Source organism: Nicotiana tabacum, chromosome 5 (assembly GCF_000715075.1).
Source record: "Nicotiana tabacum cultivar K326 chromosome 5, ASM71507v2, whole genome shotgun sequence".
Lineage (NCBI taxonomy): Eukaryota > Viridiplantae > Streptophyta > Magnoliopsida > Solanales > Solanaceae > Nicotiana > Nicotiana tabacum.
The window spans coordinates 153,824,267-153,838,003 of NC_134084.1; the positions used below are offsets into that span (position 1 = coordinate 153,824,267).

Below are 13,737 nucleotides of genomic sequence, written 5' to 3' on the forward strand. Positions count from 1 at the left end.
GTCGCGACTGATGTTCGCGATGTCACCTTCGGCCTGCCGCATCCTGCGGTCCAGGTCGTCCAACCTTTCTACTAGGTTGGTTCTTAGATCAGGTATCGTATTCATGATGGGTTGTAATACGTTAACTGTCTTTTCAAGGACCGCAATGCGGTCCCCGTGATTCACCATGGTCGGAAATAAGAGTAATGGAAATGTGTTCCCTCGTCCGATGTCAAGTCCAAGCTCTGATACCAACTGTTATGCGGCGCTTTCCTGAGATTTCTTGGAAGGGCGACGTAAGGCTAGACGAGATTGTCAGTTCCGTACGGGAAAACCAATGTCAAGAGCAATTGAGAGAGCAGAAAAGAGAATTGAGAATGAAAGAAAACTTGATTGCATTAATGAAAGCTATTACAGAAAAGCAACACGGTGTCGAGGGGGAGAGACACCAGTATAGAGAATTGTTTGCTTGCTAGAAAGTTTGATTGCTTGATCCCCCCTAATAATGCTTAAAAAAAAAAAATCAAAGTCACAAGACTTGACCTAACTAAGCTAGAGAGACATAATGAAAATACATGAAATAAAACTACTCTATATTTACATTGAAAAAGACTTAGATTCCTACACGGTAGAAGCAAGTCCGTTGGTAGCAGCCTTGTCTTTAGCATTAGAGTCTGTGCGCGGCACTGTCTGCGCGTGCGGCGCTGTTGGTATCTGCCTGCGACTGGGTGCTGACGAAGACTATTAGTGGGGCGACATAGGCACATGCGTGCTTGTCACTTAGCGCGGCCAAGACCACGGGACTGTCCATTGTGTTAGGCGTTGGGGGGCTTGCTAGGATGCCATGGGGCGACATAGGCACAGGTGCGCTTGTCACTTAGCGCGGCCAAGACCACAGGACCGTCCATGGCGTTAGGCGTTGGGGGGCTTGCCAGGATGCCATGGAGCGCGTCCAAGGGGTCATGGGGCATGGCTCCATGACATTATACGTGTCTTCTTATGCTTACTCCTGATTGCTTCGTGTTTCTGTTTTAATTTTCTCCAAATGTGACGTCTTCATTAATTCCATGTTGGTCCATCTGGTATATATATACAGTGAAAAATAAGAACTTGAAGCACGGTACATTATATTCTTTGTATATTTTTCTTTCAATCTTTAATCCTTCTTTTTGTTTCTCATTTATTTTCTTAGAGTGTTAGTATTAATTAGTTGTTGTAATTTTTCCTCAAAATATGAGAACTATAGATTCATTAGTATCAATTTTAGAGGACCACTAAGAGGTATGCTAACTCGTTGGATCATGAGTAATTCTCCTGCTTAATTACCAACGATATATTAGGTGATTCAGTCCATTTCAAAGTGAAAATTCAGTTTAGTGATCTTTAAATTTATAAGAATTTTTTTAAATAAATAAAACTAATTGTCTATTAAATTATCAACCAACTTTTCAAATTTTCCACTCGTTTATTTTTCCGCACAACTCTCTCCTATCCAACCAAATTAACACTCCCCATAAATTAAGCCTCAGCTCTTCCGAAAGTCTTTCTTTGCTTGGCGAGCCTCTCATTGGTTCTCCGTAGTAATCGGAAAACTAAATAAAAAAAATTCTAAACCTTTGTTTTAGCTAACAAAACTTGTAATATTGATAGTTATAATGAATAATAATTGGCAACCTTTCTTTTCTTTCCTTTTTAGTACTCATAAAATTTTTACAACGTTGAAAAAACAAGAGTGATTCCCATATCTATAATGATGAAAAGAAAGATCTGTTGCCAAAGACCACCTAATTAACACAAGTTTTTCATCAACATTTTGGTGAAAAATAGTTAGTTTTAATTAATAGGTTATGTTTTGAAAAAACTAAAAAAATGGCAAGTTTATCAGGAGCACCATCTAAAAAAGCAATACGTAGCCCTGGAGGAACAAATCCAGGTGGTTCTCAGGGTGGTAATAAAGGAAATTCAAGTGGACAAACAGTAAAATTTGCACGACGAACGTCGAGTGGACGATATGTGAGCTTGTCTAGAGAAGATCTTGACATGTCAGGGGAATTTTCAGGTGATTATATGAATTACACTGTTCAAATTCCGCCAACGCCTGATAATCAACCTATGGACACGTCCGTGGCAGCAAAAGCTGAAGAACAATACGTTTCTAATTCGCTGTTTACCGGTGGATTTAACAGCGTTACCCGGGCACATCTCATGGATAAGGTCATTGAATCTGAAGTTAGTCATCCTCAAATGGCTGGATCGAAGGGTTCCTCCTGTTCCATGCCTGCTTGTGATGGAAAGATCATGAAAGATGAAAGGGGAAATGATGTAATCCCTTGTGAATGCAGGTAATTAATTAATTAAGAAACACTCTTTATGTTGTTGTTCTAGTGTATTCCACCAATTTGAAATGAGTTTAAGTTCCACGCACAGATACTGTAAAAGAATATTTATAGGTAAATCTTTTACTCATTCCGCTTCAGTTTAAATGACACACTTATCTTTATTAGTCCGTTCTAAAAAAGAATGACGCATTTCTATATTTAGAAACAATTTGACTTTAAACTTTTCATTTTACCCACTTTACCCTTAATGAGAAGTTTTTATAGCTGCACAAATATTATGGTCCTACTAAACTTTTACCCCTTAAGCTTTTAGGACCACATATTTCAAAAGTCTTTCTTTTCTTTCTTAAACTTTATACCAAGTCAAATTACCTCTTCTAAAGATGGAGGGAGTAATAAACATTAATTGGTAATCTGATAAAAATGGATACTACCTTACTTTTACATATTAAAATTTGCTTTACAACTTGTTTGGATGGTTGTTACATGTCGTTTCATAACGTATTGTATTGTATTATATTGTTTTGGATAAATACAATGTTTGGATAGATTATATCGTTTGCCGTTATTTCATGATGTCATACATCAACAATACGAAGAATAAACTTGTAATATTACAAAGAAAATAGGGTTGAATTATTATATAAAAAGGGTAGAGGATAAAATAGGATATTTACTAACAAGGAAGAGCAAGATGAGAAAAAAAGAGGTAAGATAATGATGCGACTACATCAAATCGGTCGTTACATAAAGTTACACTTTTCGTCGTTACGTCACGATGAATTTAACGATAAGATACAATAAAATTTAAGTAACAATAAAAAAAACATTGTATTTAAAGGAACAATACGATACAATACAACATACGAAACAACCATGCAAACAAGTTGTTACATTGCTAGTGTATATAATTTGAATCCATTAAAATTGTGCTGATAAGTATTTCTTTTGAGCGTTTAGGTTCAAAATATGTAGAGATTGTTACATGGACGCACAAAAGGACACTGGTCTATGCCCTGGTTGCAAAGAACCTTACAAGATTGGAGATATTGATGACGAGATCCCAAATTTTAATAATGGAGCATTGTCTTTACCGGCACCAGATGGTGCCAAAGGGAGTCGTGGCAATATGTCTATGATGAAAAGAAATCAAAATGGAGAGTTTGATCATAACAAATGGCTCTTTGAGACACAGGGTACCTATGGATATGGAAATGCTTATTGGCCTGATGATAGAGATGGAGATGATGGCGACGATGGAATGCAAAAAGGCGTGCTCGATACATCTGCTGAAATACCTTGGAAACCCCTTAGTAGGAAGTTGCCGATACCTCATAGTATTATTAGCCCTTATAGGTATGTACTTCAATTTTGCTACAATGGATAGCTATATGCATTTTAATTTTTTTGTGAACTAATGGCAATGTACAGGTTGCTAATTGTTATTCGACTAGTGGTATTGGGATTCTTCTTGACATGGAGAATAAGACATCCGAACCCGGATGCAATATGGCTATGGCTGATGTCAATTATATGTGAAATATGGTTTGCATTTTCATGGATTTTGGATCAAATTCCTAAGGTGACGCCTGTTAACCGCTCTACTGATCTAGTGGTACTGCGCGAGAAGTTTGAAATGCCATCACCATCTAATCCTTCGGGCAGGTCGGATCTCCCTGGAACTGATTTGTTCGTGTCAACGGCTGATCCAGATAAAGAGCCGCCCCTTGTCACAGCCAATACAATCCTATCCATTCTAGCAGTTGACTATCCCGTGGAGAAGTTAGCTTGCTACATTTCAGACGATGGCGGTGCACTTCTAACTTTCGAGGCAATGGCTGAAGCTGCTAGCTTCGCTGATTTATGGGTACCATTCTGCAGGAAACATGATATTGAGCCTAGGAATCCTGAAGCCTATTTTGCCTTGAAAGGCGATCCTACTAAGAACAAGAAGCGATCTGATTTCGTCAAAGATAGACGTAGGGTTAAAAGGGAATATGATGAATTTAAGGTAAGGATAAATGGTCTGCCAGATTCAATAAGAAGGAGATCAGATGCATTTAACGCTCGAGAGGAAATGAAGCAGTTAAAGCACATGAAAGAGAGCGGCGCTGATCCTGCAGAGATAATCAAAGTTCAAAAGGCTACTTGGATGGCTGATGGAACTCACTGGCCAGGAACATGGGCATCCCCGAGTAGGGATCATGCCAAAGGTGATCATCCTGGAATCCTTCAGGTATATAATGGTTACTTTCGTAAACAAATTACTTTCTCTACCTGCTCAGAGTAGGGGTAAGGTCTGTGTATACACTATCCTCCCCAGACCCCACTTGTGGGATTACGCTTGGTTTGTTGTTGGTGTTCTTAAACAAATAGTACATAGTTTTCTTCTTCTTTTTTTTTTTAAAAGAAAACTAATCGCCATACATTCATTTTGCGAATATATGCCTATTTAATTTGTAGGTAATGTTGAAACCCCCAAGTAGTGATCCACTAATGGGAGGGGGTGAAGAAAACTTTTTGGATTTTTCGGACGTGGACATAAGGCTTCCAATGTTTGTGTACGTGTCGCGTGAGAAGCGGCCTGGGTATGATCACAATAAAAAAGCTGGTGCCATGAACGCACTGGTGCGAGCTTCCGCTATATTGTCTAATGGCGCATTCATACTCAACCTTGATTGTGATCACTATATATACAACTGCTTAGCTATTCGTGAAGGGATGTGTTTCATGATGGATAGAGGTGGAGAAGACATATGTTATATTCAATTCCCTCAACGATTTGAAGGCATCGATCCCTCTGATCGTTATGCCAATCACAATACTGTGTTTTTCGATGGAAATATGCGTGCACTTGATGGCCTCCAGGTACATATCAAACACATGACTTGCATTTTTCTCAATTTCATAACCGTATTAAACTTGCTCGTCCATTTATATATAGGGTCCTATGTATGTGGGCACGGGTTGCATGTTTAGGCGATTTGCACTTTACGGCTTTGATCCAGCACAACCTGATAAGATACAACAAAAGGGTGCAGAGGCTCAGGCACTGAAAGCCACAGATTTTGATCCTGACTTAGATGTGAATCTACTACCTAAGCGTTTCGGAAACTCAACAATGTTATCAGAGTCTATTCCAATTGCTGAGTTCCAAGGCCGCCCTATCGCTGATCACCCTGCTGTCAAGTTTGGACGACCTCCTGGTGCTCTTCGAGCCCCAAGGGAACCACTCGATGCCACTACTGTCGCCGAAGCAGTCTCTGTCATATCTTGTTGGTAAGCTCCCTCGTATTTAATTAATTCCAAGTTATTACAAGTTTTTGGTAAACTCAGTTACCATATGTAATAGCCCAATCCACTAGTGATATTGTCCACTTTGAGCCTAGGTCGCACGACTTTAAAACGCGCCACTAGGGTCTAAGGCTTGTTTACTTATATACCCAGCATCTCTCCAGTGTTTTGTCGATATGGTATTCGCTTGAGGTGTCACGTTTTCACAACATTAATTAATGCAGGTATGAAGACAAGACGGAGTGGGGTGATCGAGTAGGATGGATTTATGGTTCAGTGACAGAAGATGTGGTTACTGGATACAGAATGCACAACCGCGGATGGCGTTCTGTATATTGCATCACAAAGCGCGATGCCTTCCGTGGATCAGCGCCCATAAACTTAACAGACAGGCTTCACCAAGTGCTCCGTTGGGCAACAGGTTCTGTTGAAATCTTTTTCTCAGGAAACAACGCCTTTCTCGCGTCCAGAAAACTCAAGATCCTCCAACGTCTCGCGTACCTAAACGTTGGCATTTATCCTTTCACTTCCCTTTTCCTAATCGTCTACTGTTTTCTCCCCGCACTCTCCCTCATCTCAGGCCAATTCATCGTCCAGAATCTCAACGTCGCATTCCTCATATTTCTATTAACTATAACTGTATGTCTCATCGGGTTAGCTCTCCTGGAAGTGAAATGGTCGGGAGTTGCACTAGAAGATTGGTGGCGAAACGAACAGTTTTGGCTCATTTCAGGAACTAGTGCACATCTTGCTGCTGTAGTTCAAGGTCTACTCAAAGTAATTGCTGGCATTGAGATTTCTTTCACACTCACTTCTAAATCTGCTGGAGAAGACGTCGACGACATCTACGCCGATTTGTACTTAGTCAAATGGACTTCATTGATGATCCCACCTATAGTTATTGGTATGATTAACATTATTGCTATTGTGATTGCATTTTCCAGGGCAGTGTTTGCTACAGTTCCAGAATGGGGAAAATTTATAGGTGGAGCTTTCTTTGCTTTTTGGGTTTTAGCTCATTTATATCCTTTTGCTAAAGGATTAATGGGCAGAAGAAGAAAAACACCAACAATTGTGTTTGTTTGGTCAGGACTTATTGCAATTACACTTTCCTTGTTATGGATTGCTATAAATCCACAGCAAGGTAAGCCTGTACAAGGTATTGGTGGCTTTCAGTTTCCTTAAGTCATCAATTCAGATTAATTAAAACCAAAATATATGTTGCATCAGGATTTAGAGAAAGTAGATTTGGAATTAATGTAATTTATTATGAATATTTTTTTTTTTAATTTTTGTTTGCGTATATAGAGTTCTGAGTAAAAAAATAATGGATCTCGAAATATTTACAGTAGCATGTATCTCGAAAGAGACCACTAAGGAAACATTGTTATGTTTTACAAAATTTGCTAAGTTATTGCCTTTTGATGTTTTTGTACTTTCTTTTGCACATGTAATTCCTAACTCGTTTTCCTTTTCCATAAGATAGATCAACTTTCTTTCATTTTTACCGTCGTATAAAGGCCGACTGCATCATTATAATTTTTGGCTTTAACATATTCGTAAGAAAAGAATAAATAAATAAATAAACATCTTCTCACTTTATTGTCACCAAAAAAGGTCTTTGTTTGAAGTTTGATAAAGTATTTTATTTTTTTACCAAACAACGCTAGAATTATAATGGAATAACTAAAATTCGTAGTTTTAAGGGTTTCACGATTAGAATAACCCCATATATGGAAACACAATTGTTATAAAATGAATGTAGATTAATGATAAAGATAATTTCAATCATTGTTGAAATTAAATAGGAAATCGACATATTATCTAAGTAATTCAAAGAGAATTGCGTAATTTGCTTCATATCTTTTCCGTTAAGCTTCTAAACCTCTATGTTGAATTTTAATTAGTTTATCAACGTCTTCCTTTGAGCTTATAGTGTTTATACTTGTTTACCCTAAAAATTGGATAACAATTAAACTTATAATGTGGTTTTAAGGACACGTGATTTCAACTAATACCAATTGATAAACGTGAAGGTTAATGATAGAAATTAACGATAAAGTAAAGCAAACCAGTGTTTGAATGGAATTAGCCCTCGAGCTAGAGTACCCTCGAACTGATTGGTGCAAGAACAATTAAGAATATAACAAGCTGATGAACAAGAATATAAACGAAAGAGAAAGTGTTATATTGCTTTGATATCTGTGAACAATGTCCTACAAATGATTGGAACCCCCCTTTACATAGTAGAAGAATTTTACTTATGGTATAACTCTAATTACAGAAGGAAATCCCATGATTAGCTAATTAACCTTTCTTGATTTGATCCGTTCTGAGATTAACGCCATGATCTTCGACCAGTCACGGGTATCTTGCCTTTCTATTATTGTGTTATCTCCGATTTTGCTCGATGTCTGTCTCATTTGGTCTCGATCGCCACTGACCTCAATCTCGACAGGTACCTCGATTCCCGAACTCGATACTGTGTCCCCGTGCTTTGGTCTGATCCACTACGGTGCCGACCTTTGATGCAACTCCCTGGTCTCGATCAAATAGTAAATCGGATGGGCCTGATTTTAACTGTATACAGGTAGTCCCCTCATTTTTTGGAGTGTAATGACAAGAAACGAATTGAGCCTTCGATTTTTTACCTTGACCTGTCATGACGTCATCCTCGTGACGTAATCGACGGAAATGATGGAAACCTCCCGTCGGTACAGTTCCCCAAGTCATTAATGAGTATCAGCTGGTGGTCGGCCACTAGTACCTTTGAATCGTCGCCGTGAATCCCATAAATAAACCCTTTTCTCATTGCTTTTACTTTCACTTTCTTCTAATCTCCAAAGCTTTTACATCTCTTAAGTTCTTCCTTTCTACAAAATCTTCAGGATTTGTTGTTAATCCCCTCTCAAACACCAAGTTCGATTATCTTCTTCTCTCTTCAAACTCACACCAAAATGGCAAAAACGTCAAAAACTGTTCCTCAAAAGGAAAATGCTTCTTTATCGTGACCGGCTGGCGAAAAAACACCGGTGGAGCCGCGCCCTGAGGAGTGTGTTCCCAGGGGGTGCGTCGTTACTTCCAATTTTAAGATCGAGAAAACTTCGTTGGTCCCTGGTTGATGCGAGCCAATGTCGAGGTATATATGCTCGATAATTGAGAGTTTCCTTAAGCAGGTAAAGAAAAACTACAACTGGGAAGGCAAAGAGGTGGTGATTCCGGCCCCCGAAGAAGACATCACTACCCATGTGGAAGGATTTCTAAGTGTTTGCACTTACCCTTTCACGTTGGGCCCCCTCGATCCCGTCATCATCAATTCTTGCTGTAAATATAAAATAACCCTAGGTCAAATCCATCCCTCATTTTGGCGGATTGTTATTCTGCTCCGATTCTTTGTGAGCAAAGTCGAGGGGATGCCTTTCACCCTTGACCACCTCATCAGGTTATACAGGCCCCGTCTCTATCAATGAGGGTTAATAAAACTTCAGCGTCGGGCTACCAAGGTATTGTTCTCGAGCATAGATGAGGACAAGGATAGAGAATGGCTGGGCCGATTCGTTCGAGTGAAGACTTCCGACCTAATCCTGACCGAGAAGATGTCATTACCTGAGAAATGGAATATGAAGCGTAAGTACAATCCCACTTTTAGCTTCCATTTATTGTTTTGTTTCCTTTGCTTCTTCTTATCGATATCTTTTTCCATGATGTAGCGATCTCTTGGATGCCCGGTGCAATTCCTAACCTCAAGAACTAGGTTCGGTACCTGGCCTCGACTTTTTCGTACACTGAGTTTTCATGGCGCGATTTAGCAAGGGGCCGATGGAAGGCCAAAAATCATGGTAAACCCATTTTCACATATTTGATGATTTTTGTTAAAATGTCTCTTTCATACTCACTTGATTTCCTTTCATGCAGGCCTTGGAAAAGATGATGTTATGAGGCCCCCATCTAGTGTAGAGGATACTTTGCCCCCGGCCCCGAAACCGGTGAAGGATAAAAGGAGGAAAAGGATCTCAACCTTCGAGGATCCAAAGCCCAAGAAAAATCCAGCTCGTAAGCCGAAGAAAGACATTGTCGCCCTGCCTGCGGAGGTAGTTCAGCGGCTAAGAGAGGAAGAAGAAGAAAATGAAGATGACGGCTCTGAACTGGTGGCCCGAGTGAAGATCAACATCGAGGCCCCAAAGGCCGCTAAGTCGGTGAGGGTCGAAGAGATTCCGCCTCGAACCAAGGGAGTCTTGGAAGATGACCCAGGCAAAGTCCCCGAGTTGTTGGATATTGAAGATGCCTCCCGTCAAAATGAGCAATCGGTGGGTCTGTCTGAAGGGCCGGCTCTGAGGCCCTTCGAAATGAAGAGAATGCCCCAAGTGAATCACTTGGGGCAATAGTAATTGGAGACTCGCTGACTCTCCCTGCATTTTCTGAGGAGGCAATTCAGAAGGCCCAATCTATGAGGACTCCCGATGTAGAAGGAGCGCACGGAGGGTAGGACCCGTTCTGTGGTTACTTTACCGGGTTCAAAGACGCTACCGACCTAAGTGAAGCATTGAGTCTCTTCGATGAGGCTCAACAAGCCCTGAGTCAGGTAAGTATCAACTCCCCTCGTCGATATCACACTTGTGTTTATTTCTTCTTTTCTTGTCTAATTTCCTTTCTTTTTTTTGCATAGGCCTTGGCACTCCATCAGAAGGCATTTTCCAAATCCCTAGCTTAGCTGATGTGAGGCCAATCTTCAAAGGCTCACAGATGAGAGAAATGCCCTCAAACTTCTCAGCGGGCAAAAAGAAGAGGAGATCAAGGACCTCCGAGCTGAATTGGCCACGGCTCACAAAGAACAGACTGACCTAATTGAGCAGGTAATAAAAATCTTAGAAGCTCATGGTATCAGTTCGGGTACAATGTCTAACACTTCAATCTCACAGGTTCAACAGAAGCCGAGGGGATCGAACAACTCCGTAAGGAGGGTAACATGATGAAGGAGGAGACCTTGGGGTAGAAACAAAACACAGACTGCCTTGCCTCAGAGAAGAGGCTGCTCGAGCCCAATTGTCATTGGCCAAAAGTCAGCTTCAAGGCATGAAGGATAAAAGATCATCTCAGGCCAAGAAAATAGAGGAGCTCGAGGCTCGGTTGCCCACCGAACTTGCAAAAGCTAAATCTGAGGCAGAAAAAGCAAAGGTGGACGCGGAGGCGATGATGGCCGTCTATCGATCTGATGCTGAAGCTGCTCAATCCTAAGCTAGAGAATCTACCGAGGCCGCTCAAACTTGAACTCTTTGGATTGCCGAGCTTGCCAAGTGCCAATCTCAGAGGGAGACCCTCGAGGAGATCCATGCTCGAGGTTTTGATCTTACTGAAGAGATAAGGAAGGTCAAAGAGCTTGAAGACGATGCTAAGGCATTGGTCTCCTCCGACGATGATAATGATTCCGAGAGTAAGAGCGAGTCCGAGAGTGGGGAGGACCACGGTAGAGAGGAAGATGCACCCGAGAATAGTTAGGAAACTTAGGATTTATCTTTTTAATATTTTGTGTAGGACCCTGATCGGTCCTTGTAAATATTTTTATATATACAATACCTCTTTTCTCTCTGACTTGTTTTCATTTCAATTTCTGTCTTGTGTTTCATTCATGCCTTATGAAAATTTTGTTCACAAGTTCGAAGCTTAGGCAATTTGATCGAGGTCTGGCTAGTGTAGTCTTTACAATCAAGTGAGTAACTGCTCGAACTCAAATTAGGATGACCCTTAGGTTTTAGTTGAGTGAGGATGACTTCTCGAACTCAAAAAATAAAATGTCCCTTGGGCTCTTGAATTAGGCCGATATGGCCTCAAAAGAATGGCTTTTTCCCTTTTCGGCTTAAAAAATTTGTTATGCCTTAGCATGAAATAAGGTTGTTCGAGAGTTCGAACAATCTGGTACCCCTTAGAGTTTTTGAGGGTTGATGTTATCGAAACCTTTTATAATTTTGCCAAGGGTAGCCTTTTTAACCATTTTTGTGAAGATATTAGAAGGCCTGTTTTATTACGGAATTTGGACGTCTCTGAACCGTGTTAGTTTGGCTGTAGCCTTTAACTTGGGATTTGCCTCTTGGGCATGTTTCCCGATTATACTTTGAACTTGTTCGAAGTGTCAGTCCCCGAGTGGGGTGGCCGTGACCTATAAAAATGAGGGTTGCCTTTTTAAGGTCTTATGATCTTGAGACTTTAATATTTCGATTATGTCAATTTTTCAGACGGCAGCCCCCGAGTATGGGGTAAGTTATTTGAACTTCAGTTGTGATCGGTCCTTAAGCCTATTTTCACAATAGACCAAAAGTATGAAATTGTAAAGTAAACATTTCTCTAAGGCATGAAATATTTGGTAAAGAAAAATACTTCTCTCAATAGATTATACATGCTTACATGTTTGCCTGTGGGGCTCGAGTAATTTTTACATGCTTACATGTTTTCCTTTGGGGCTTGGGTAATCTACATGGGGCACGGTTCGTTTGACCATTTGGCCCTTACAAAATTTTACCTATCGAGACCCTGTTGAAACGTAGTATCTTCCTTGTAACAAAGTTGACATCCGAGGGTGATGCCCACAATATTCGAGATTGATTATAAAGAAGCCTCAAATACTGTTGAATTGCTCTTCATTAGCATGAACAATGGTTATCTCATTAAAAACCTCGTCGGAAAAACCCATTTGGGACAAAAACCGGTCCAAGGGAAAAAGAGTGCAACGTGTGCTTTCAGACCTAAGGACTTTGTAATGAAGAATCCTTCGACGTATTCGATTGAACACCTACAATTGGTTAGTATAAAATATAAATGAAAATGGAGAAGGTCGTACCTTAGTAGTAATATCGTTTGAGGAGTGATACGTTCCAATTGTTTGGTAATTGCTCGTTGTCCATCGTGCCAAGTTTGTAGAATCCTTTTCCGACGATATCGAGGACTTGATACGGTCCCTCCCAGTTCAGTCCAAGTTTTCCTACGTTTGGGTCTCGAGTATTGAGGGTTACCTTTATCAGAACTAAGTCCCTGATTTTAAAGTGTCGAAGATTGGCTCTTCGGTTGTAATACCTTTCGATCCGCTAATTCTGTGCGGCCATTCAAATGAGGTCAACTTCCCGTATTTCATCTAGCAATTCAAGGCTCATATTCATAGCCTCGTGATTTGACTCTTCTGTTGCATACCAAAACCTGAAGCTAGGTTCCCCGACTTCGACTAGGATCAGAGCTTCGGCACCATAGACTGAAGAGAACGGCGTTTCCCTTGTACTGGATTTCGACGTTGTTCGATACGCCCAAAGGACCTCGGCAATATTTCTCTCCATTTTCCTTTAGCTTCGTTCAATCTTTTCTTTAGCTTTTGGATGATGGTCTTGTTTGTCGATTCGGCCTATCCATTCCTACTAGGATGATACGGTGTTGACAGGATCCTTTTTATTTTGTGGTCTTTGAAAAACTTTGTCACTTTGTTGTCGATGAATTGCTTTCCATTGTCGCATATGATCTCGGCAGGCATCCTGAATCGGCATATAATGTGGTCCCATAGTCTATGACTTCTTTTTCTCTGACTTTCTCAAAGGCTTGTGCTTCAACCCACTTAGAGAAATAGTCAGTCATAAACAAAATGAATTTAGCTTTACCTGGGCCGATAGTAGAGGGCCGACGATATCCATTCCCCATTTTATGAATGGCCATGGGGATAGGACTAAGTGGAGTTGTTCTCCGGGTTGGTGGATCATCAGCGCATATCTTTAACATTTGTTGCACTTTCGAACAAATTATTTAGTGTCCTTTTCAATATTGGCCCAATAGTATCCTACTCTGATGACTTTGTGAACCAATGATTTGGCACCAGAATAATTTCCGCAAGTACCCTCGTGAATTTCCCGTAAGAACGTAGTCGGTATCTCCGGGACCCAAACATATTGCCAATGGTCCATCGAACATCCTTCTATATAATGTTTCGTCCTCGGCCAATATGAATCGTGAGGCCTTTATGCGCAGAGATCTCTGTTCCTTAGGGTCTGATGGAAGCTTCCCGTTCTTTAGGTATTCGATATACTTATTCCTCCAATCCTAGATTAGGCTTGCGGATTTTATTTCGGTATGGCCTTCTTTGATTACTGACTGA

The 13,737-nt window shown here is 40.5% G+C and overlaps 1 protein-coding gene across 1 annotated transcript; it reads left to right on the top strand.

Annotated features, from left to right (window-relative positions):
- The first annotated feature begins 1,608 nt into the window (after positions 1-1,608).
- Positions 1,609-7,047, top strand: LOC107783786 (cellulose synthase-like protein D4). The gene is made up of 6 exons (XM_016604807.2): positions 1,609-2,321; positions 3,279-3,674; positions 3,750-4,554; positions 4,782-5,186; positions 5,263-5,597; positions 5,837-7,047. The coding sequence occupies exons 1-6, from the start codon at positions 1,849-1,851 to the stop codon at positions 6,795-6,797; spliced, it is 3,375 nt and encodes a 1,124-aa protein (XP_016460293.1). The 5' UTR covers positions 1,609-1,848; the 3' UTR covers positions 6,798-7,047.
- Positions 7,048-13,737: the final 6,690 nt, after the last annotated feature.

Coding starts and splice junctions, on each gene's coding strand:
- LOC107783786 (XM_016604807.2), top strand. CDS start 1,849: ATGGCAAGTTTATCAGGAGCACCATCTAAAAAAGCAATACGTAGCCCT. Junction 4,555..4,781: donor ATCATCCTGGAATCCTTCAG/GTATATAATGGT, acceptor TTTAATTTGTAG/GTAATGTTGAAACCCCCAAG. Junction 5,187..5,262: donor GTGCACTTGATGGCCTCCAG/GTACATATCAAA, acceptor ATTTATATATAG/GGTCCTATGTATGTGGGCAC.